The sequence below is a fragment of the Balaenoptera musculus genome, chromosome 17 (assembly GCF_009873245.2).
Source record: "Balaenoptera musculus isolate JJ_BM4_2016_0621 chromosome 17, mBalMus1.pri.v3, whole genome shotgun sequence".
NCBI lineage: Eukaryota > Metazoa > Chordata > Mammalia > Artiodactyla > Balaenopteridae > Balaenoptera > Balaenoptera musculus.
The window spans coordinates 592,331-610,277 of NC_045801.1; the positions used below are offsets into that span (position 1 = coordinate 592,331).

The window sequence follows — 17,947 nt, forward strand, 5'->3', positions numbered from 1 at the left end:
TTAGTGGGGATTTTGACCTGTTTAAACTTTTGCCCTACTTTCTCATGTTTGTATGTTAGTGTTTTTTTTTGGCCGCACCGCATGGCTTGCGGAATCTTAGTTCCCCAACCAGGGATCGAACCTGAACCCTCGGCAGTAAAAGCGTGGAGTTCTAACCACTGGACTGCCAGGGAATTCCCATGTCTGTATTTTTTAAAGCATTTATTGCTTCTGTAATTGGAAACATAGAAACACCAGTAGGTGCAGACTACTACGGGCCTCACGGTCCTTGTTTTAGCAGGTGCAGTTCCTTTTATAAACATGTCAAGTCTTTCAGTTATCTGGACCTGGCACTTCTGGCCCTCCTTGGCCTAGGAAAGAGCTGACCACGCAGCAGCCCTGTAACAAGAGCCCCTGCACAGGTTAGGGGCTGTGGGAAAGGTGTGGGAGACCAATTTTAACCACAAAGCCATTGAGCAGAAATATCTAAAGTCAGAGGCTGAAAATACAGGAAAGAAATCGCTGCTCAGGCAACCCAGCAGCAGGATATAGAAAGCTAGAACAGGCCCGTCACAAAAGCCATCCTAATAGCCAGTGCGCACGTGGGCTCCATGTGTGGTTGGGTCAGTGCCCTTTGAGGTCATGGCAGTTCAGAAGGCCGAGGCCCCGAGACCCTGTGCTTCACAGACAAGGTCAATCTCCCGGTGACTTTTAGGTTGAAAGGTCCAAAGAACACTGCCCCTTTACTGCTTCTTGGATAAAGCACACGGGGCCTCTTCATTAATTTTTCTCCTTTCCAGCCTAAAGGTAGCAAAGCTCCGACGGACTCCTGGTTTCACCTGCATCAAATGACTGCAAGTTCCCCCACACACACCTGCGACCACCCAGACCCTCCCCTCTCCCCGGCCCACCCGTTAGTCTCCCCCTCCCCTCCTGACCCCAGTAATTAACTGAGCACCGTGGCTGAGTGCCTGAGCAGGGCCACGCCCATGCGGCGGGTTCCCTCTCTGGGCAGACAGGCCCTCCCCCACCGAGAACACTGCCCCACCACGTGCTGACCCGAGCCCAGACCCTGTCCCATCCCAGACCCCACCGGTCCCCCAGCTCCTGCCTCACACATGCAGCTGGCCACCAGCAGGTTCGTGACACACCAGCCAGGCCCCCCTGCCCACATCAGTGGCCCCCAAAGGTGAAGGTGGCATCCAGTGTGCTGGCCGTGGCCTCTGGACTTTATTCCAGCCCTGGGCCTTGGCTGGGGTGAACAGCCGGCTGGAGAGCCATGTCCTGACTCCATGCTGGAGGGAAGAGGGGGAGGCAGGGTCAGGCCAGGGTCACCAGCCAGGTCAGCTGTAGCTGTCAGGGTCCGTGTGATCTGGCAGAAAATAGCGTTGCAGGGCAGGCTGCAGGAGCTGCGGGGACAGCGGATGGGCAGGCCTGGGCCAGTCTGGGGGGAAAGGCTGCAGTTCCACCCGGGGCAGTGGCAGCTTCAGCATCCGGATGGCACCATCCAGGGTGCGGCCCGCCCAGAGCCGGGACAGCATTCGGCCTGGGGGCGAGCAGTATAGTGAGACCTTGGGGTGGGGTGAATGCTCCGCGGGAACTGGGGTGGGGTGGACGTCAGGGTCCGATTTCTACCCCTGCCCCTACTCACCCCTCAGTTTCATTGGAGACCTCTGGACCTTGGCCTCCTGAAGCCGGAGGATGGAGTAGTGCCTGGAGGGTAAGGAGGCAGGTTTGGCTGAGCCCGCGCCTCAGCTGTTCCACACAGGCTCTGCCCCAGCCTCTTCCAGGGACCCGTGGTGTGCTCACCGGGGTTCCCGGGGCTGTGGCACCACCATGCTGGGCCTCCGTGGGGGCGGGCAAGGGGGCAGGGTCTTGGGCTCCTCCTGCAGGGGGCCCTGCTGCCGAGCCCGCTGCTTCTCGCAGAAGAAGTTGAGTGCGTCGATGGGCCCCAGGTCCAGCATTTTTGACTGTGACCAGTTCGTCTGCTCCAGAGGCAGCAGCTCATCAGGCAGTGCGGCTGGCGCGGAGGATCGCAAGTGGGCCTCAGGCAAGGGGCAGAAGTGCGTCAGTGTTTCAGACAGTGCACGTCGGGTCCGCCCAAAGCGCATCTGTGCGAGCGTCTGCTGGGCCTGTGACTCCAGGGCGGCCGAGTCCGGCTCTCCGGGTGAGACCACCGGTGAGGGCGTCCGGGAGATGCTTGAGGGCATCACAGAGATATGAACAGTTGCCCCAGAGACCATGGAAATCTGCGACAGGGCCTCCTTCGAAGGAGGGTGAAGTGCTGAGATCTCTGAGACCTCGGGCAGCATCTCTGACAACTTGGCTACCGGCGGCGGCACAGTTTCCATCTGCTGGGGAGTTGGCCAGTGGAGGCCGGAGAGGTGCTGCCCTTGGCTCCAAGCCTGAGACCCCACCCCAGACTCCCTCCTGGGGAGGCGCAGGAAGATCCCAGGAGATGGGGAAGGGGTGAGAGATGGGGGAGGATGGAAGAGGCGCAGAGCCAGAGCGGGGCAAGGAGACTGCTGGCCTCACCTGGCTCTCCGCTCTGCACTTGGGAAAAGCCTGGGGAGAAGGCGAGAGGCTCTGCGGGCAGGTGGCCCGCCCCCGCCCCGCCCCGCCCCCACTCCCGCCCCCGCCCGCCCGCCCAGACCTTCAGCTGCCGGATCATTTCCTCCAGCTTCTGGCAGCAGCGCTTGCGCAGTGCGGCCTTGGAGTCGAGGTCCGGGCCCTGGACCCAGGTCATCATCTCCTTGAACAGGAAGCCCTGCGGGTCCTGAAGGCCGAGTCCATCCAGCAGCTTCCTGAGCTCCGGCCTGGGACAGGTGTGGGAGGCTTCTGGGCGGCCTCCCCGGCAGTAGCGGGGAGGGGGGAGGGGAAGGGAGCAGGACTCACCGGCAGGAGGCTGGCGAGTAAAGGAAGTAGCACAGGAGCTCCAGCACCACCTCGCGGGACTCCAGGGAGCAGGCCAGGAGCAGCTGCAGCGCCAGCATCACAAACCGCTTCTGCATCCCGTCCTGAGCGCAGGGGGAGCGACACTGCGGCCCGAGGCCTGGGGCGGGGCGGGGCCGCTCGCGGGACTAGGGGCTCACCTGGAGGCTGGGGGGCCGGTCCAGGTTGAGCAAGCGCACGAGGATGCCCTGCAGCCGGCTACAGAGGTCTCTGCTGACGTCGGGCAGCAGCCTCAGCAGCGCGTGCAGGAGGTGCACGCGGTCTGCCCAAGAGGCCTCGTCCAGCAGGTCCATGAACAGCAAGGCCAGGCCCTCCACCGTGCCCACCTCGGGGTATGCCTGCAGGGATCTGGTGCTGAGGCCTGGCCCCCTGCGCCGCACCCGGGCGCTCCAGCCTCCCCCTCCCATACCTGAGCCTGTGCTTCCAAAACTCCCCCGAACCTGCAGAGTGAAGATGGGGAAGAGCTTTTTGAACCAGTTCTGGCCGACGAAAAAATGCAGGAACCTAGGCAGATGCCCGTAGCGCTCTTCCCAGAGCGAGTGCCCATAGTGGAACTGGGGGCAGTGAAGACCGGTCTCGGCCCTGGCGGTGTCCTCGCGGGAGCCCATGGGCTTCGGGATGAGACACTCGGGGCTCTAGGGGCAGCGGCAGCAGCTGCAGACCCTGCCCTCCCCAGGCAGCTCCTGCGCCGCTGCCCAGCCCAGCCCCGGACGCCCACCTGCGCCTCCTGCTCCTCGGACTCCAGCAGCTGGTCAGAGAGCTGCCTGTGGGGGCCCAGCGAATCCGAGGCCCCGTCCAGATCCTCCTCCCCCTCCTCTCCCAACGACTGGATCAGCTTCTCCCGCCGCTTGGCGCGCTGCCGCGGCAGCCACAGGTCGTCCTGGCTCCCGCCTGGCTGCGAAGTGGAGAGCGAGGCCGTGGCCACGGGCGCGGCTTGGAGCCGGCCCCGCCCCCCGCAGACCCCGCCCCGCCCCGCCCCGCCCCTTGCCTTGCTCTCGCAGCGGCGCCTGAGCGGGCCTAGGGCTCCGAGGCCGCTGACCTCCACAGGCTGCCACATCTGCTGCAGCACCACGGAGTTGGGCACGCAGCCCGGGAAGCGGATGGGCCGCTGCCAGTACTGCAGGTGGAGCACAGTGGGGCAGGTTGAGGGCCTGGACTCCACCTGCCCCAGAGACCACGCTGGCAGGGCACCCCGGCCACCAGCCCAGTCTGCCCGCCCGATGTCCAAGAGCTGAGTTGGGCTCACACGCCCTGCCCACGACACACAGACAGGAAGAGAGAATCTCTAGAAATCAGGCCGAAGGGCAGGCAGTGAGTGTGGCATCAGCTGTGGTAACTGAGGAGGGAAATCTGGGTAACAGCTGGCCTTTGGGGAGCCCTGACACCCACATGGTCTCCACAGGACTCAGCCCCCGGTCCTGGAGCAGAGACGCTGATAAGAAGGGGGCAGTAGGAGGGACTTCCCTGGCGGTCCACTGGTTAGGACTCCGTGCTTTCGCTGCTGGGCCGGGGTTCAATCCCCAGTCGGGGAACTAAGATTCCACAAGCCGCACAGTGCGGCCAAAAAAAAAAAAAAAGGGGACAATAGGAGCTCGAGGGGGGCTATTGGTGGCTTGGGTAGATGGAGTAGCAGCTGGAAGGCTCCGTTACCCACCTGGGAAGGTAAGAGTGCCAGATGTGTGGGGAGAAGGGGCCGGGCCTGTCTGGGCATCTGGAGGGGGAGAGAGTGGGAAGGCTGGCTCGCACTGACTCTGCTCCCCTCAAGGGAGGGGACTCTGGTCTCCCAAAGTCCACAGAGGCCCCAGCCTCCCAACCCTTGCGCCAGGGAGCGGCTGCGGGAGCGAGCGCTGGCAGAGGCTCTGGCTTTGCCTGGCTCCTGCTCTGAAGTCCCTGGCCCTCTGGCAGCCAGTTCCCAGGGAGCGAGGGGTCAGGGCACACAGAGAGCAGCCGCAGCAAAACTGGGCCCAGAGGTGAGGGGCGCAGGTGGGCCTGGCCCTTGGGCCAGAGTTGGGCACAAAGGCTTACAGCAAAGGGAAGGTGGGGTGCATAAGAAGGGCCCCCCCGGGGAGGGAAGGGCCTCAGGACAGCGAGGGGCTCTCACCTTATAGGGCTGAACAGCGGCAGGGAAGAAGCCCCTGAGGTTGGAGGAACGCTCCTGGGGCCGCCTCTTCAGCAGCAGGGGGATCTGGGGATGGGACAGGGCTCAGAGCCAAGTTTGGACTCCAGTGTCCCTGCAGTAATGCCTTCGGGCGGCAGCCTCCACCCGCCTGGGCCCCTCACCCTGCGCTGCAGGTGGGAGGACAGTGGATCCGGGGCCACAAGCTTCTCCCCATGGAGCCGCTCCAACTGCAGCTGCAGGTGCAAACTAAGGCCCAGTTCGTGGCTCGGGGAGGAGCGGGCCAGCAGCTGGGGTGGAAGGAGGAGTCAGGGGGTGGGGCGGGAACCATGAGGTGAAGGCAGAGGGGTGGGAGTGGTGGTAAGCCTCACCTGGGATGCTCTGCTGGGCAACCTCCGGTGGGTGGTGGGGGGAGGCAAGGGGACTCGGGGAGGGCGGGCAAAGCGCTGGCCCAGGGTCCCAAGGTCCTGTGGTGGCGAAGCTTCAATGCCCCCGAAATCGGGGACATCTGTGGGCAGGGCGCACACGTCCCAGGTCTGTCTCTCCACCGTCAGGGTCACGGTGCTCCACTGCTGGGACTCTCCTCCGGAATACTTGCCCTGGCAGGGAGGGCAGGGCAGACGGGCAGTGTCAGCGGCCCCGGGTGAAGGGAGGGACTGGGGAGGCCCCACACTCACCAGCAGACCAGGGCCGTAAATCAGACGGAGGTAGTTATCAAAGGCCTCCTGGCACTGCCGCCAGGAGGGTGGGGGCCGGGCGGCAGGGCCCACCAGCCCCAGTTTCAGCTGCTGAAGGTCTTGGTCCCGGGCAATGAAGGCTTGCAAGTCCTGGGGTGAGGGTCAGGGGTCAGCGCATTCTTCCTTCAGCCTTGCCGCGTGCCCCTAGACAAGCACAGGGATCCCAGGCCTGCCCCAGGGACTGAAGGGGAAGGGCCTGAGCCGGGGTCGGGGGGCAGGACTGGGGCACTGCAGTGGAGAGGGGGTCAGGAGCCACCCCACCTTCTCCACCACTGGCTGCTGAGGTGTGGCCGTCTGGCGATGGATGAAGGACGAGGCTGCGCTGCAGACAGGGAGGGACACGGGTGGGACGCTGGGTGGCATTACCAGTGGGACAGGGCAGAGGCTGAGACAGGGACCCAGGGGTGGTGGCCAGGCCCCTGGTGGGGAACCACGAACAGCCAGGAGTGGGAGGGCCGGGACTGGGATGGTTTTCGGTGGGTGGCCAAGGGGCCTGGGAGCGCTGGGGTCTCAGGCTGGGAGCACTCGGCCAGGCCCTGACCCAGGGGAGCCAGGCCGGGGCCTCCGGGACGGCTCGGCTGGGCCTGCCGGCAGACCTGAGGCTGGCCACCCCACGCAGGCTGGCGAGCCTCTGCAGCTGGGCTGAGGTCAGCGACTCCTGGCTGGTCAGCGGCAGTGCAGGGGCATCCACCACATCAGGGGCATCCTGGCACAGCTTCTGAGCAGGGGAAGGGAGCCTGGAGCCCTGGCCTCGGCGGCTTGTCTGCCCACCACAGCCCCACCCCGCCTACCTGTGCTCAGTGCACACCTTAATCAGGTAAGACGTGGGCAGGTAGAGCCTGTGGGCCACCAGGCAGAGGCAGGAGCCCAGGGCCAGCACCAGGTCCCCACTGTTACTACAGAAGCTCAGGGCCTGAGGGGCACCGTTCAGCTGCAGGAGCCTGGAGAGTTGTTCAGACCGACAGTCCGGCCCTGCTCCTCGGAACAGAACACGGAGGCAGCAGCAGAGACAAGCCCCCACCCCTCCCCTACCCCCAGCCCACCGCAGCAGGCGGTTCTCCGCGGTCCAGATGCGGATAGTGCTGTCCAGGCTGGAGCAGGCGTACAGCTTGAGCGTGGGACAGCAGCACAGGCCTGGGGGGCGAGGACTCAGGGTCAGGGGCCAGAGCCATCTGGTGGCCCGGACTTCACCTCTGCCCTGCGCGCTCACCGGTGATGTGGTCCGTGGGGTCGTCCTGGGGCCGGTGATCAAAGCGTGGGCTGTTGCCCAGGCCAAACTGCACCAAGCCATAGGTGGCGCTGTTCCGGTCCTCGAAGCCCACGGTGATGCGATTCCCGAGGGCGCAGAGCACCACCGCCGGGTGGCAGCAGGAGAAGGTGCGCAGGAGGCTCAGGCTCTCCTCGGCATACGGGAAGACGCGCCACATCTTCACGGTCAAGTCTGCCCCTGTGGGGGCGGGAGCCACGGTGGGGCCTTTGGGGAGGGAAGGGGTTCCCAGGCCGGCCGTGGAGGGAGGAGAGGTACCCACCCGAGGACACGATGCTGTTCCAGGTGGACGCAATGGCGGTGACGGGGCCTGGGCCGTGCGCCTCCGTACGGAAGACCGTCTTCGAGGAGCACAACTCGAGTACGGACAGAGTGCCATCAGTGTGCCCCACCACGAGCAGGTACCTATGGGTGACCACAGCCTGTTGGTGTGGGCTCGGCCGCCTTGCCCAGCCCTGGCTGGCTCCGGCACTAACCGGTTCTTGTCCTTCCAGGCCCAGGCCACGTCACTGCGGCACAGCTCGCCCTTGTACTGGCGCACTATCTCCCAGGTGGCGAACGCACTACCGGGGTCCGTGAGGTGGCTGTAGAGGTGCAGGCAGCAGGGCCGGGGCGCCGGGGGCGGCGGCGGGCACAGGCGGCGCAGCACGCGCATGGGGCAGCATGCTGCGTTGGCGCAGAGCAGGTGCCCGGCGCGCGTCAGCAGCCACAGCACCTCGCGGGGCAGGCAGTAGGCCACGGCGGCCGCGCAGTCCTCGGGCTCCAGCAGAAGCACGCTCACGGTGCGTCCGCTGGAGACCGACACCAGGTAGACCGAGCCGTCGGCGCAGGCGCACACGAGGCGCGTGGGCAGCTGCGCTTGCGGGGCCGTGGGCGAGGGCAGCGCCGGCGCCACCTGCAGGTGGAGCACCGGCGCCGACAGCTGGGCCAATGGCGAATAGAGCTCCCGCATGCGCCACAGCTCCACGCTGCGGGCGCGCAAGGAGAGCAAGGGCCAGCCGGGGCCGGCGGGAGCCAGCAGATGGCTCACGGTCTCCGACGGCATGCTCGGGCCCCAGCGGCTCAGCGCCACCTCACCCACCTGCGCCGCTGCCTGCAGGTCCCACGTGCGCAGCGTCCCGTCTTGCGAGGCCGACAGCACAAGGGCAGTGTTCGGGAGAACGGCCACCGCAGTCACCGGGCCTGCGGGAGGGGCGCGGGTCACTCCTGCGCACCAGGGACTGAGGGAAGGGGAGCCGTCGGTCAGGGTCATGACCAGGGCGGAGAAGCTTGGCCAGGAGCCCGTGGAGATCCTGTGCCCGGAGCTCTCGAAGGCAGGGCTGTGCCCAGGGTGAGGGGAGACCAGGCCTCAATAGCCACTGTGGCACGGCGCACCTGTGTGTCCCACGAACACCATCCGGATCTGCCAGTCAGCCTCCCACACCTTCACCGTGCTGTCCCGGGAAGCTGTCACCATGGCCCCCACCTCTCTACAGTACGCCAGGTCGGAGATGGTGCTGAGGGGTGAGAGGGAGGCCCGTGGACTCAGGACTGCAGTGTGTATGTGCGTGTGTGTGTGTGTGCACGCGCCGGCACCCCTGCCACGACCGGATTTCTGTCGCGGACTTACCTCATGATTCTCCCCTCTCCCACCAGCCCCTGGGCCCCTCCTCACGTTTTGTGCAGATCCCGACGCACATCTGTGAGAGCCCAGGTGTGCAGATCAAAGGTGAGCACGGCCGAGCCGTAGGCTGCGCAGCAGCGTGGGACATGAGGGGGATGCCGAGGCCCCAGAGCCAGGCGCGCAAGCGCACCCGAGAGGCTTGGCGGCAGCCGCAGAGGGGACCCATGGGGAACCAGGCAGCGACCCCCTGCACGGAACTTCCAGAGCGCCAGGCTTCCGCCCGCCTCCGCCACCAGCAGCAGCCCGGGGTCGGGCACCGGCAGGCAGCAGACTGGCTCGCGGCCCGGCACCCTGCGCTCCACTGGCTTACTCTGCCACAGCAGGCTGAGGTCGGACCTTAGGATGGCCAGCCCCGCTGGGCCCCAGCCCACAAAGCGGCCCACAGTGCCCAGCTCGCCCAGCACTGCCACCAGCCCTGTAAGCGCGACCGGAGCCAGCAGCTTCTCTTGCGCCCAGCCATCCTCTCTGCGCACGTGCAGGCGGCCCGCACCGTCCAGCACCACGAAGCGTTTGCCCACGGGGTCCTGTGCCACCGAACACAGCCCAGCTGCCACCTCCAGGCGGCGCAGCGGCTCTAGCCCGTGCGTCAAGCGCGCCACGCGCAGCTCAGCTCTCTTTTCCTGCGGACCGGGACCAGCGGTTGGGGCGGGGGAAGGGGTTGTAGGCAGCACCCACCTAGGGGAGCCAAGAGGATCCGGGCTGGGGTCCTGCAGGGGACCCCTAGGGGAAGAGCCAGGCCGGAAAGAGGCCTTGAGACAGATGCCATGGGCAAGCCGCACCTTTTCCACAAAAGTCTGGAGGCCTGTACGCAGGAGCAGCCACAGCTGGCGGGCACGGGCGCTCGGGGTCACGTTCTGCCACCGAGAGTTGCCGGTAAAAAGCCGTGGGGCCGGCTCCTTAAACGATGACTCTGCGAACCGGCAGCGGAAGCCCTGTCACTGTGGCCTTGGGCCCCTAACCCTGGAGGTCATGGGCAGCCAAGGCCCCTCCTGAGGGCCCTGCCAGGTTAGGGGACTGCCCGGGGAGTGCTGCATTCCCAGAGGACAGAACCAGCGCTTGAGTGAGGCCTGCGGCCAAGCGGGCCGTCTGGGGGTCGAGGCCCGGCCACCTCACCATCCTCTTCGTTGAGCAGTCCCGGGTCCGGGACGTCGTAGATGTCGGCATCATACAGGTCCAGGTCTGGAATCAGGTGGTCGCCTTCTACGGTAAAGGGGTTGCTTGCATCCAACACTTCTGGCTCCATTTCAGGAGCTGCGGGGTCCAGGCGGCTCAACAGCCCGCTAGGACCGTTGCTAGGATACCGGACGCAACAGGCCCCGCCCGACGCAGGCCCCGCCCTCACACCTCGTGAGCCTCCGTCCACACTGAGTCACAGAAACTTTTATTGGAAGCAAACCAGCTGCAGCAAAGTGACACTCAGTGCACGCTGCCCGATGGGCAAGGTGGGGAGTACAGGTGGGCGGATGACCCCTGGGGACCGCCTGCTGGGTCTCCGGCCCTTTGGGCTGGAGTGTGCAGGTCCAGGCCTGACCCTGCACAAAATACAAAAATAAACTCTGTGGTCCAGCTGTTCCTGCCCGTGTCAGTTCGTTTGGGCGGGGCAGTGGCTCTTCCCACCAGGCCCTGTGCCGTTGCTGTCCAGTCCAGCCACAGCGTGGGCAGCGGGAGTCTGTGGGGCTGAGGGGACATCCACAGGCTACAGCCAAAGGGCTAGGCAGGTGTGGCCTGGAGTGGCGCTGGTGCTGTGGCAGCGCCAGGATCTGGCCAGCAGCTGTGGAGGCCCTGGGGCCCCTCAGGTGGGCAGGTCCAGGCACTGTTTGAAGCTGGGTGAAGCTAGGGCCTCTGTTCCGCCTCTTCACATACAGATCACCGGGACCCTGGGCAAAGGGTGGCACATGGTGAGTTCTGAGGAGCCCACACTCAGGAGACCAGGGAGAGGGGGCCCCACCCTGCCCTGCACACCCCAGGCTCCAGGGAGGGAGGCCGCTGCAACCGTCACACACCTGTCCTCTTCCATGGTGCTGGTCTCCTCGGGGCCGCCCTCGCGGCCTCCACCTCCACTCTCTTCCTCCTCCTCCTCCTCCTCTTCCCCGAGCTCCATGTCCAGCTCATTGCCTGCCTCCGAGGGAGTGTAGGTGGATCCACTGGGGGTGGGGGGGACCAGTCTTAAAACCGCCTACCCCCAGCCTGCTGCTAACCCCAGGGAGGGTGTCCGGGGAGAACAAAGTTAGGAATGGGGTGGGCCAAGCTGGGGAAACGGTATGTGGGCCAAACAGGGAGGTAAAGGAAGGGAGGTGGACAGGTGCCAGCCAACCTGATAGAGCGGCAGCTGAAAAACACAATCCGTTTCAGCCGCTTGTTGTAGAAGAAGTAGTTGAAGGACCAGAGGCTGCCATCTTCCCCAAAGGGGTCTGAGTCCAAGTCTGGGTTATAGCTGGGGAGCGCGGGGCGAGATGTGGTGTGAGGTCCCAAGTGCCACACAGGCCCAGGACCCACCTGCAGGGATGCCAGCTCACCTGTAGATGTCGCACTCAGCCAAGCAGATCTCCTCATCCACCGCGTTCCACAGCTGCGGCTTCAGGGCCTTGAAGTCCTCGCGGACAGCCGAGAACAGACTGCAGTTGACTGCGTTCACCACCTAGGATGGTCACAGTCGGGGCTGACTAGGACCCAGGACAGCAGGCGTGAACTGGGCCGAGCCCCAGTGAGTTAGGGAGGACGCTGGGGATGGCTGTGGGCCTGCAGGTCCCTTCCCCGACCCGACCCTCACCCAGCTGAGGCTGGGCTCCCGGCTGAACTCGTGGCTCCGGGCTGTGCTGAAGTCATAGTCCGGCCGGAAGGACTCGTTGAGCGTGGCAATCAGGTAGAAGAGGGTCTTGCGGCTGCACTTGTCGCTGAGAGGGCCCTCATCCTCGCCGCCTTGGCTCTTACTCAGTCTGCACAGAGAGAAGCGTCAGCCTGGCACTGCCCCGCTTGCCAGTCCACAGTGGGCAGGCCCTGCCCGGCTCACCTGCTGGGGCTGAGGCCCGAGGTCTGGGGTGGGGACAGTGCCTCCAGGACATGTGGCTGGCCCTCCTGGCAGAACTGCTTGAACATGTGCTTGTCGTCGCCCGCCATCTTACACGAGTAGCTCTCAATCCTAGAGACGCAGGCAGGACCATGAAGATGCCACCCGCCCCAGGCTCAACCCAGAGACAGGGCAGAGTGACCTCTGAGACGCCAGCCCCAGAGCCCCGGCCTCACCTGCCAATGATGTGGGCATCTCCTGTCTCCACGGTCAGCTGCGAGTTGATGGCCTCGAAGCTGGAGTTCTCCAACAGCTTCATGTCCTCGGGGAGGAGGTCCTGTGCTCCGAAGGGCTAGTGCTGCCTGAGGATGGAGGTCAGTCCATGGGTGTCTGGCCCCTGGGGCTCCACCTTCAGCCCTCCTCCCAGTAAGTGGCGCCGCTGTAAACAACCTGGGTCCCTCCTGCAGCCTGCTCCCAGGCCTTGAGCACTGGCGGGAGAGGTGATGAGAGCGGCATGTCCAGGCCCCAGATCAGCCACACCTCTTGCACCTCACAGGAGTTCTTGGGCCAGGCTGGGGGACCCACCGGGGATCCTGCTAACCCCGGGGCTGCTGGGGTAGTCTCTCCCTCAACACCCCCCATCCCGACACAAGAGCCCTACCCACCAAGGGGGACCCCGTGAGCCCGCGCAGGGACGTGACTCCTGTAGTGACCCTCCGGCCGGGATCCTCAGCCCGGCTAAGAACCCGCACCCAGTTAGGAACCAGGGAACCCGGGGCTCGGCCCTGCCGTCACCTGGACGCGTTGCTCTTTCCTGTTCTACAGGCTGCTTTCTAGTGAGCTCCTCCGTTTTTCTCCGAAAGTACGACAGGGAGCGGAGGGAGGCCCCGCGACCCCCGAAGGGCCTGTCAGCCGGGCAGCTAGGGCGCTGCAGCGTCCGCCGAGTCTAAGGGGAACCCCAGCCAAGCCGCGCGAACTACAAGTCCCAGGAAGCCGTGCGCCTTGGGAGGCGCGCGTGCGCTCCAGCGCGAAGCCTGCTGGGGGTTGTAGTTCTGGAGGGCCCGAGTCGGCGCCGGGCACAGGGCGTACACCTACCTACCTGCTTACTCTGCGCTCAATCGGGCCGGGCCGGACCAGGCAGGGGCAGGTCGATTGGCGTCGGTGCGGGTGAGAAGGCAGTGCAGGCCCCGGGCAGCGCGGACGCCTCAGGACCGGAGTGCGGCGCCGCGGCCTCCGCTCGGGCCGCACTGTATCCGGGGAAAGAAGCTCCGCAGCGACGTCCCGTTACTCCCGGCCCCGCCGGCCCATCCGGGCTGCCACCGCGACATAGCCTCGCCCGTGCACGGCGCCCGACTATCGCGACCGACCTGCCCGCCGACCGCCACAGAAGGCCCGAGCAAGCGAGCAAACGACCTCTACCTCCCCGGGCCGGACAACAACAAGCGTCCGCCAGGCCCGGCCCCACGCGTCTGAATGGCCCGCTCCAGCCGCCGGGACCGGGAGCTCGCAGAGCAATTGGGGACAGTACCCGCCGCTCAGTCGTGTCTTCCACTCCTACTGGCTGTGGCGCCTGTCCGTCATCTTCTCGGCCGTGCGAACCCGCCTTCCTCCCTGGCGCTCATTGGTCGCGGCCCCTCGCCGGCTCCGCCCCGGGTGCTGTCCGGGTTCCCCGGAGGGAGTAGCGGACTATCGAGGTGTGGGCTGGAGGGGGGTAACAGACTGTTCGGTGGGCGGCGAGAGGCGGGCGGCGGCCCAGAAGGAGCCTGGGGGCGCGTCCGGCTCCCGCCGGACGCGGGGGTCGACAAGGGCCGCTGGGCTGCAGCTCCCACCCGAGCCTCTAGGGCCTTCCAGTCGTGGCCGGTGCTTCAGTCCCTGACGCTTTGCCCAGAGTACAGGCCTCCAAGCCCAGCCTCGCCCGCCGGAGTCCGAAGACCCTCTGGCCATGTCCATCGTGGGCGAAGCGGGAGGGTCAGACGGCTCCAACGCTAGGGCGGCGTCCGGAACCCCAGGCTCGCGGCTCCAGTTTCCGGCCGGTGGAGGCGCTCAGCGACCCGAGGCCACGGAAGCGGGCTCGTGGGGCCGGGCCGGGACCGGACCGGAGATGGCGCCGCCGGCGGGCGGCGCGGCTGCGGCCTCGGACTCCGGCTCGGCCGCGGTGCTCCTGGCCGTGCACGCCGCGGTGAGGCCGCTGGGCGCGGGGCCGGACGCAGAGGCGCAGCTGCGGAGGCTGCAGCTGAGCGCGGACCCCGAGCGACCAGGGCGCTTCCGGCTGGAGCTGCTTGGCGCGGGGCCCGGGGCGGTGAGTGGGGGCGGCGGGGGCGCGCGGCCTGGCCGCTGAACCCGAGGCCATGCCCTTCCATTCGCCAGCTGGGTGCTCTTGAGCAGTTATCTTTTCTTTGCTTCTGTTTCCTCGTGTGTAAAATGGGGATAATGCTGGTACCTCCCTTCGTAGGACTAGTGTGAGGGTTTCATAAGGTAATACGTGTAAAGGGCTTAGGACAGTGTAAGTGGTCTACAAATGTTACCTCGTGTTCCTTTGATCTTCATGCAGCATGTGCTGGGGGGAGGCACTGAGCCCGGACTCTCCCCCTCCTCAGGTCAGTTTGGAGTGGCCCCTGGAGTCCGTCTCCTACACCGTCCGAGGCCCCAGCCAGCATGAGCTGCAGCCTCCACCGGGAGGGCCTGGGACTCTCAGCCTGCACTTCGCCAACCCTCAGGAAGCTCAGCGGTGGGCAGCCCTGGTCCGAGGTGCCACCGTGGAAGGACAGAATGGTCAGTGCCCTGGAGTGAAGGTTCACTGTGACTGGGGCAGTGTTAGTTTTGCGAGAGAACAGGGGTAGCCCCACCCCCCAGGTCTGGATGGGGGGAGTAGTGGGGAAAGCTGAGCCCACCTTACCCACTGCTGGGGTTCTGGGAGGACTCCCAGGAGGGAGGAAGTAGAGAAAAGGAACAGAGACCGAAGAGCTGGAGCCTGGAGTGCCAGACAAGTGTGGAGGGGCAGAGCACGCAGGCCCTCAGGACCTGGGTGAGAAGACGGACTCTATGGAAAGCTATGGGAAGGTATTCAGTGCGAGAGTGACAGGCTCAGATTCGAGCTACTGAAGACTGGTTGAGACCTGCATTCGTGTGGGTGGTGCAGGTAGGGCCGGAGAGAGGAAGGATGTTTCCAGAGATGCTTAAGAGATGGAATTGGCTGATTTCCTTGAGGTTTAAATGGAAGAGTGAGTGGCTGAGACAGAAAGCTGCAAGGAACAGACACTAGGGAGCTCCCAGATAGAGGGCCTTTTTGGGAGGGCATAGAGGTGGTCAAGTTCTTAAACATGTGGGAGGGAAGGGAGGGAGGTGGATCTGGACTGGAGCTGGGGCTCTAAAGAGGTAAAGGTTGGGGGTAGAAAAGGTCAACCAAGGTCACCAGGAGAGAGAAGTGGGAAGAGAAGAGGGTCCGGAAGGCAGACACACACAGTGCATCAGGGAGAGTCCACAGATGCATCAGAACAGCTGTCAGAGGGGTGAGAAGAAAACCACACACTGAGATGGAAGAGAGGTCCAGACAACAGCATCTGCAGAGAAAGAAAGGCCTTTTTCTTTCGTTCATTCGTTTGTCCGTTGGTTCACCAAATGTGTGTTCAGCACCTGTAGTAAGCACTCTTTTAAGGTCTTAGAGATTTAGCATGAATAAAACTTTAAATCTCTGCTCTCTTGGAGCTGGCATTTCCAGAGAAGAAACAGACGTATAAAATAAGTAAAATAAATTCTGTGAGATGGTGGAAAGGATGGGAGCGCTGGAAGGGAAGGGTTTGCAATTTAAAATAGGGTGGCAGGGAAATCCTCATTAAGGTGACCCTTGAGTGAAATTTAAAGATCATGGGGTGAACGATGTGGCCTGGGAGCAGCAGGTACAAAAGCCCCAAGGCAAGAGTATGCATGAGATCTTTCGGGCTCAGCTGAGGCCAGGCCAGGCCTGGTGCTGGGTGCTCGGGAGCCCTGCTTATCTCAGTGGGAGGACAGCTCAGGATACTGAGGCCACCACAGGAGCTGCATCAGCACCGCATGGGCAGGGCCTCAAGTGGGTGGTAAGAAGCAGAGACGGCAGCATGCCCAGGGCAGGCATCGGCTGGAGAGGGTTTGTTTGGCATGGGAGCAGCCCAAGGTGTTCTGTGATGATGGTAGAGCCAAGAGAGAGGATGGAGGTCCCCGAGGACAACAAAAGGAGGCTATCTTGACTGCAGGGTTCCTGGTGAGCAGGATGGGGTGGGCTCCTTCTGAGGACCTCCTTTGGTTCTGCTGCGAGGCCAGGGAGCCTCCTGGCCGGCTGAGAGGGCCTGTACAGGCCAAGAGAAGTGGCCTGGCCTCTGTGGAGGAGGGGCACGGGTGGGACTGGGCAGCAGAAGGGACCAAAAGGACTCCAGAGCCCAAGGAAGAGCCAGGTGCAGCTCTGAGTGGAGTCAGCCGGGACCTCTGGGGTTTGCAAGGGCCAAGGCTGGGGAAAAGGCCTGGCTTGAAGTGTGGCCAAGGCGGGGCCCAGGCAGGGGCTGAGGTGAGGAGGGAGGAGACGAAGGTACCGGAAACCTGAGGTCAGAGAGCAGAGGCCTGGGTGAGTACTCAGCTGGGGGCTAGATCTCAGGAGACCACCAGCCCACCCCACATCTTCCCTCCTAGGCAGTGACAGCCAGACCCCAGCCCTAGGCTCAGAAACGTGCCCTGTTTCCCCGCCCAGTCTCCTTGAAGTGCCTGCAACCAAGGCCCCCCAGCCCAAGGTGGATCTTCCTTGGCGCCCTGGAGACTTGATGGAGAAAGGTAAAGGCAGGGGGCTGGAGGGGCTGGGGGGGCAGCCCGTGGGGGGCTGTGACGGCCCTCTCTCCCCTGCAGAGGACCTAGCAGGGCACCTGACCCGGGCCATAGAGAGTGGGGATGAGAAGCGGGCAGCCCAAGCAGCAGCCATCCTGGCGCAGCATCACGTGGCCCTCAGCATCCAGCTCCAGGAGGCCTGCTTCCCTCCTGGCCCCATCAGGTAAGGCCTGGGACTTCTGTCTCTCCCTGACCTCCCAGCCCTCTCCGGTCCCCGGTCCTTACCGCTGACCTACATTCTGGCCCAGGCTGCAGGTTACAGTTGAAGACGCTGCATCCTCCGCCCACGTCTCGCTGCCAGCCCACCCCCACTCCACCATCGCGGCCCTCCAGGAGCAGGTGAGCACGGGGTCTGGGGACCCTGCTGGGGGGACCTGGGTGACATTCCGACACTCTGGCCCCAGGTATTCTTGGAGTTTGGCTTCCCGCCGGCTGTGCAGCGCTGGGTCATCGGGAGGTGCCTGTGTGTCCCCGAATACAGCCTTGCTTTCTATGGGGTCCGGCGGGATGGGGACCCTGCTTTCCTCTACCTGCTCTCAGCCCCTCGAGAGGCCCCAGGTCAGTCCTTGATTGCAGTGGGATGAGGAAGGTGGGGTGCAGCCTGACATGGTCCTGAGTCTCATCCCCTCTATGGCAGGACGCAATCCTCAGCGCCCCCAGAAGATGGATGGGGAACTAGGCCGCCTGTTTCCTCAGTCACTGGGGCTGCCCCAAGCCCCTCAGCCAGCTGGCTCCAGCCTGCCCAACCCCCTTCAGGTGGGCAAGGGACTGGGCAGGGAGGGCCTAGGAGGCTGTGGGCATCGAAGGAATGGGTAAGCAGTAACTGTGTCCTCACCTCCCCAGCCCGGCTGGCCCTGCCCTTCCTGCACCTTCATCAATGCCCCAAGCCGACCCGGCTGTGAGATGTGCAGCACCCAGAGGCCCTGTGCTTGGGACCCCCTTCCCACAGCCTCCACCCAGCAGCTACCAAAGGTACCAGGGGCAGAGGCAGAGGCAGGGGAGGGGATGGGGGCAGGGGGGCAAAACAAGCAGAACGACCCACCTTCTCCCCCTGCCCCCAGGTCACAAGAAGAGAGGATGGCCCTTCTCTTCCAGGCCCAAGGTCCCTGGACCCCCTCCTGAACCTCTCAGGGAACCTCTGCTGACTGACCGCTCGCTGGAGACAAAGCCGGGGTTGCTGGGGAGGGGCTGTGAGCTGGAGTCATTAAATACACTTGTGAGCCAGCTGGGTGCCCCTTCACTGTGCCCTTGTGCAGACTGGGCTGCTGGCAGAATGGAGAGCAGGGCACAGCCCCACTCAGATGAAACTTGGCAGAGAGGCAGGGGTGGCGGCTCCCCAGCTGGGCCCAGTTGGCTACTGAAGAGCATACTTGGGACG

At 64.6% G+C, this 17,947-nt stretch overlaps 3 protein-coding genes across 10 annotated transcripts; 1 reads left to right on the forward strand and 2 right to left on the reverse strand.

Moving 5' to 3' along the window:
* Positions 1–907: 907 nt before the first annotated feature.
* Positions 908–9,985, reverse strand: WDR97 (WD repeat domain 97). The gene is made up of 22 exons (XM_036830213.1): positions 9,828–9,985; positions 8,706–9,624; positions 8,426–8,547; positions 7,528–8,233; positions 7,314–7,456; positions 6,995–7,231; positions 6,828–6,918; positions 6,593–6,725; positions 6,381–6,502; positions 6,046–6,106; positions 5,419–5,874; positions 5,212–5,337; positions 5,033–5,116; positions 3,920–4,048; positions 3,650–3,826; positions 3,372–3,566; positions 3,072–3,269; positions 2,875–2,996; positions 2,633–2,795; positions 1,789–2,243; positions 1,631–1,692; positions 908–1,525 (listed from the first exon to the last, which is right to left on the reverse strand). The coding sequence occupies exons 1-22, from the start codon at positions 9,955–9,957 to the stop codon at positions 1,323–1,325; spliced, it is 5,034 nt and encodes a 1,677-aa protein (XP_036686108.1). The 5' UTR covers positions 9,958–9,985; the 3' UTR covers positions 908–1,322.
* A 93-nt stretch (positions 9,986–10,078) lies between these two features.
* Positions 10,079–13,182, reverse strand: MAF1 (MAF1 homolog, negative regulator of RNA polymerase III). 5 transcript variants are annotated; one of them, XM_036830220.1, is made up of 8 exons: positions 12,821–13,182; positions 11,958–12,083; positions 11,725–11,853; positions 11,485–11,650; positions 11,231–11,352; positions 11,029–11,043; positions 10,718–10,858; positions 10,079–10,591 (listed from the first exon to the last, which is right to left on the reverse strand). In XM_036830220.1, the coding sequence occupies exons 2-8, from the start codon at positions 12,038–12,040 to the stop codon at positions 10,570–10,572; spliced, it is 678 nt and encodes a 225-aa protein (XP_036686115.1). In that variant the 5' UTR covers positions 12,041–12,083; positions 12,821–13,182; the 3' UTR covers positions 10,079–10,569. The 5 variants fall into 5 exon arrangements, with proteins under 5 accessions (XP_036686115.1, XP_036686112.1, XP_036686113.1 ...); XM_036830217.1 differs by having other exon boundaries at positions 11,029–11,148; XM_036830218.1 differs by having other exon boundaries at positions 11,029–11,148; positions 12,817–13,182.
* A 144-nt stretch (positions 13,183–13,326) lies between these two features.
* SHARPIN (SHANK associated RH domain interactor) lies at positions 13,327–17,795 on the forward strand. 4 transcript variants are annotated; one of them, XM_036830214.1, is made up of 9 exons: positions 13,424–14,020; positions 14,319–14,493; positions 16,381–16,518; positions 16,591–16,732; positions 16,818–16,908; positions 16,974–17,127; positions 17,207–17,325; positions 17,413–17,541; positions 17,631–17,795. In XM_036830214.1, exons 1-9 carry the CDS (start codon positions 13,664–13,666, stop codon positions 17,712–17,714), a joined length of 1,389 nt encoding a protein of 462 aa, XP_036686109.1. In that variant the 5' UTR covers positions 13,424–13,663; the 3' UTR covers positions 17,715–17,795. The 4 variants fall into 4 exon arrangements, 3 of the variants coding, with proteins under 3 accessions (XP_036686109.1, XP_036686110.1, XP_036686111.1); XM_036830215.1 differs by having other exon boundaries at positions 13,424–13,900; XR_005017016.1 differs by lacking the exon at positions 13,424–14,020 and adding an exon at positions 13,327–13,415 and having other exon boundaries at positions 16,818–17,127.
* Positions 17,796–17,947: the final 152 nt, after the last annotated feature.

What these genes read in the sequence shown, in the direction of transcription:
- WDR97 (XM_036830213.1), bottom strand. Translation starts at nt 9,957, where the DNA reads ATGGAGCCAGAAGTGTTGGATGCAAGCAACCCCTTTACCGTAGAAGGC. An exon ending in GGTGTTCGTGGGACACACAG is followed by an intron (nt 8,234 to 8,425) that starts GTGCGCCGTGCC and finishes CCCCTCCCGCAG; the next exon opens with GCCCGGTGACTGCGGTGGCC. An exon ending in CCGAGGAGCAGGAGGCGCAG is followed by an intron (nt 3,567 to 3,649) that starts GTGGGCGTCCGG and finishes CGCTGCCCCTAG; the next exon opens with AGCCCCGAGTGTCTCATCCC.
- MAF1 (XM_036830217.1), bottom strand. Translation starts at nt 12,040, where the DNA reads ATGAAGCTGTTGGAGAACTCCAGCTTCGAGGCCATCAACTCGCAGCTG. An exon ending in TCGGGCCTCAGCCCCAGCAG is followed by an intron (nt 11,651 to 11,724) that starts GTGAGCCGGGCA and finishes CTCTCTGTGCAG; the next exon opens with ACTGAGTAAGAGCCAAGGCG. An exon ending in GGGAGCCCAGCCTCAGCTGG is followed by an intron (nt 11,353 to 11,484) that starts GTGAGGGTCGGG and finishes TGACCATCCTAG; the next exon opens with GTGGTGAACGCAGTCAACTG.
- SHARPIN (XM_036830214.1), top strand. Translation starts at nt 13,664, where the DNA reads ATGTCCATCGTGGGCGAAGCGGGAGGGTCAGACGGCTCCAACGCTAGG. An exon ending in CACCGTGGAAGGACAGAATG is followed by an intron (nt 14,494 to 16,380) that starts GTCAGTGCCCTG and finishes CTTCCCTCCTAG; the next exon opens with GCAGTGACAGCCAGACCCCA. An exon ending in TCGCGGCCCTCCAGGAGCAG is followed by an intron (nt 16,909 to 16,973) that starts GTGAGCACGGGG and finishes CTCTGGCCCCAG; the next exon opens with GTATTCTTGGAGTTTGGCTT.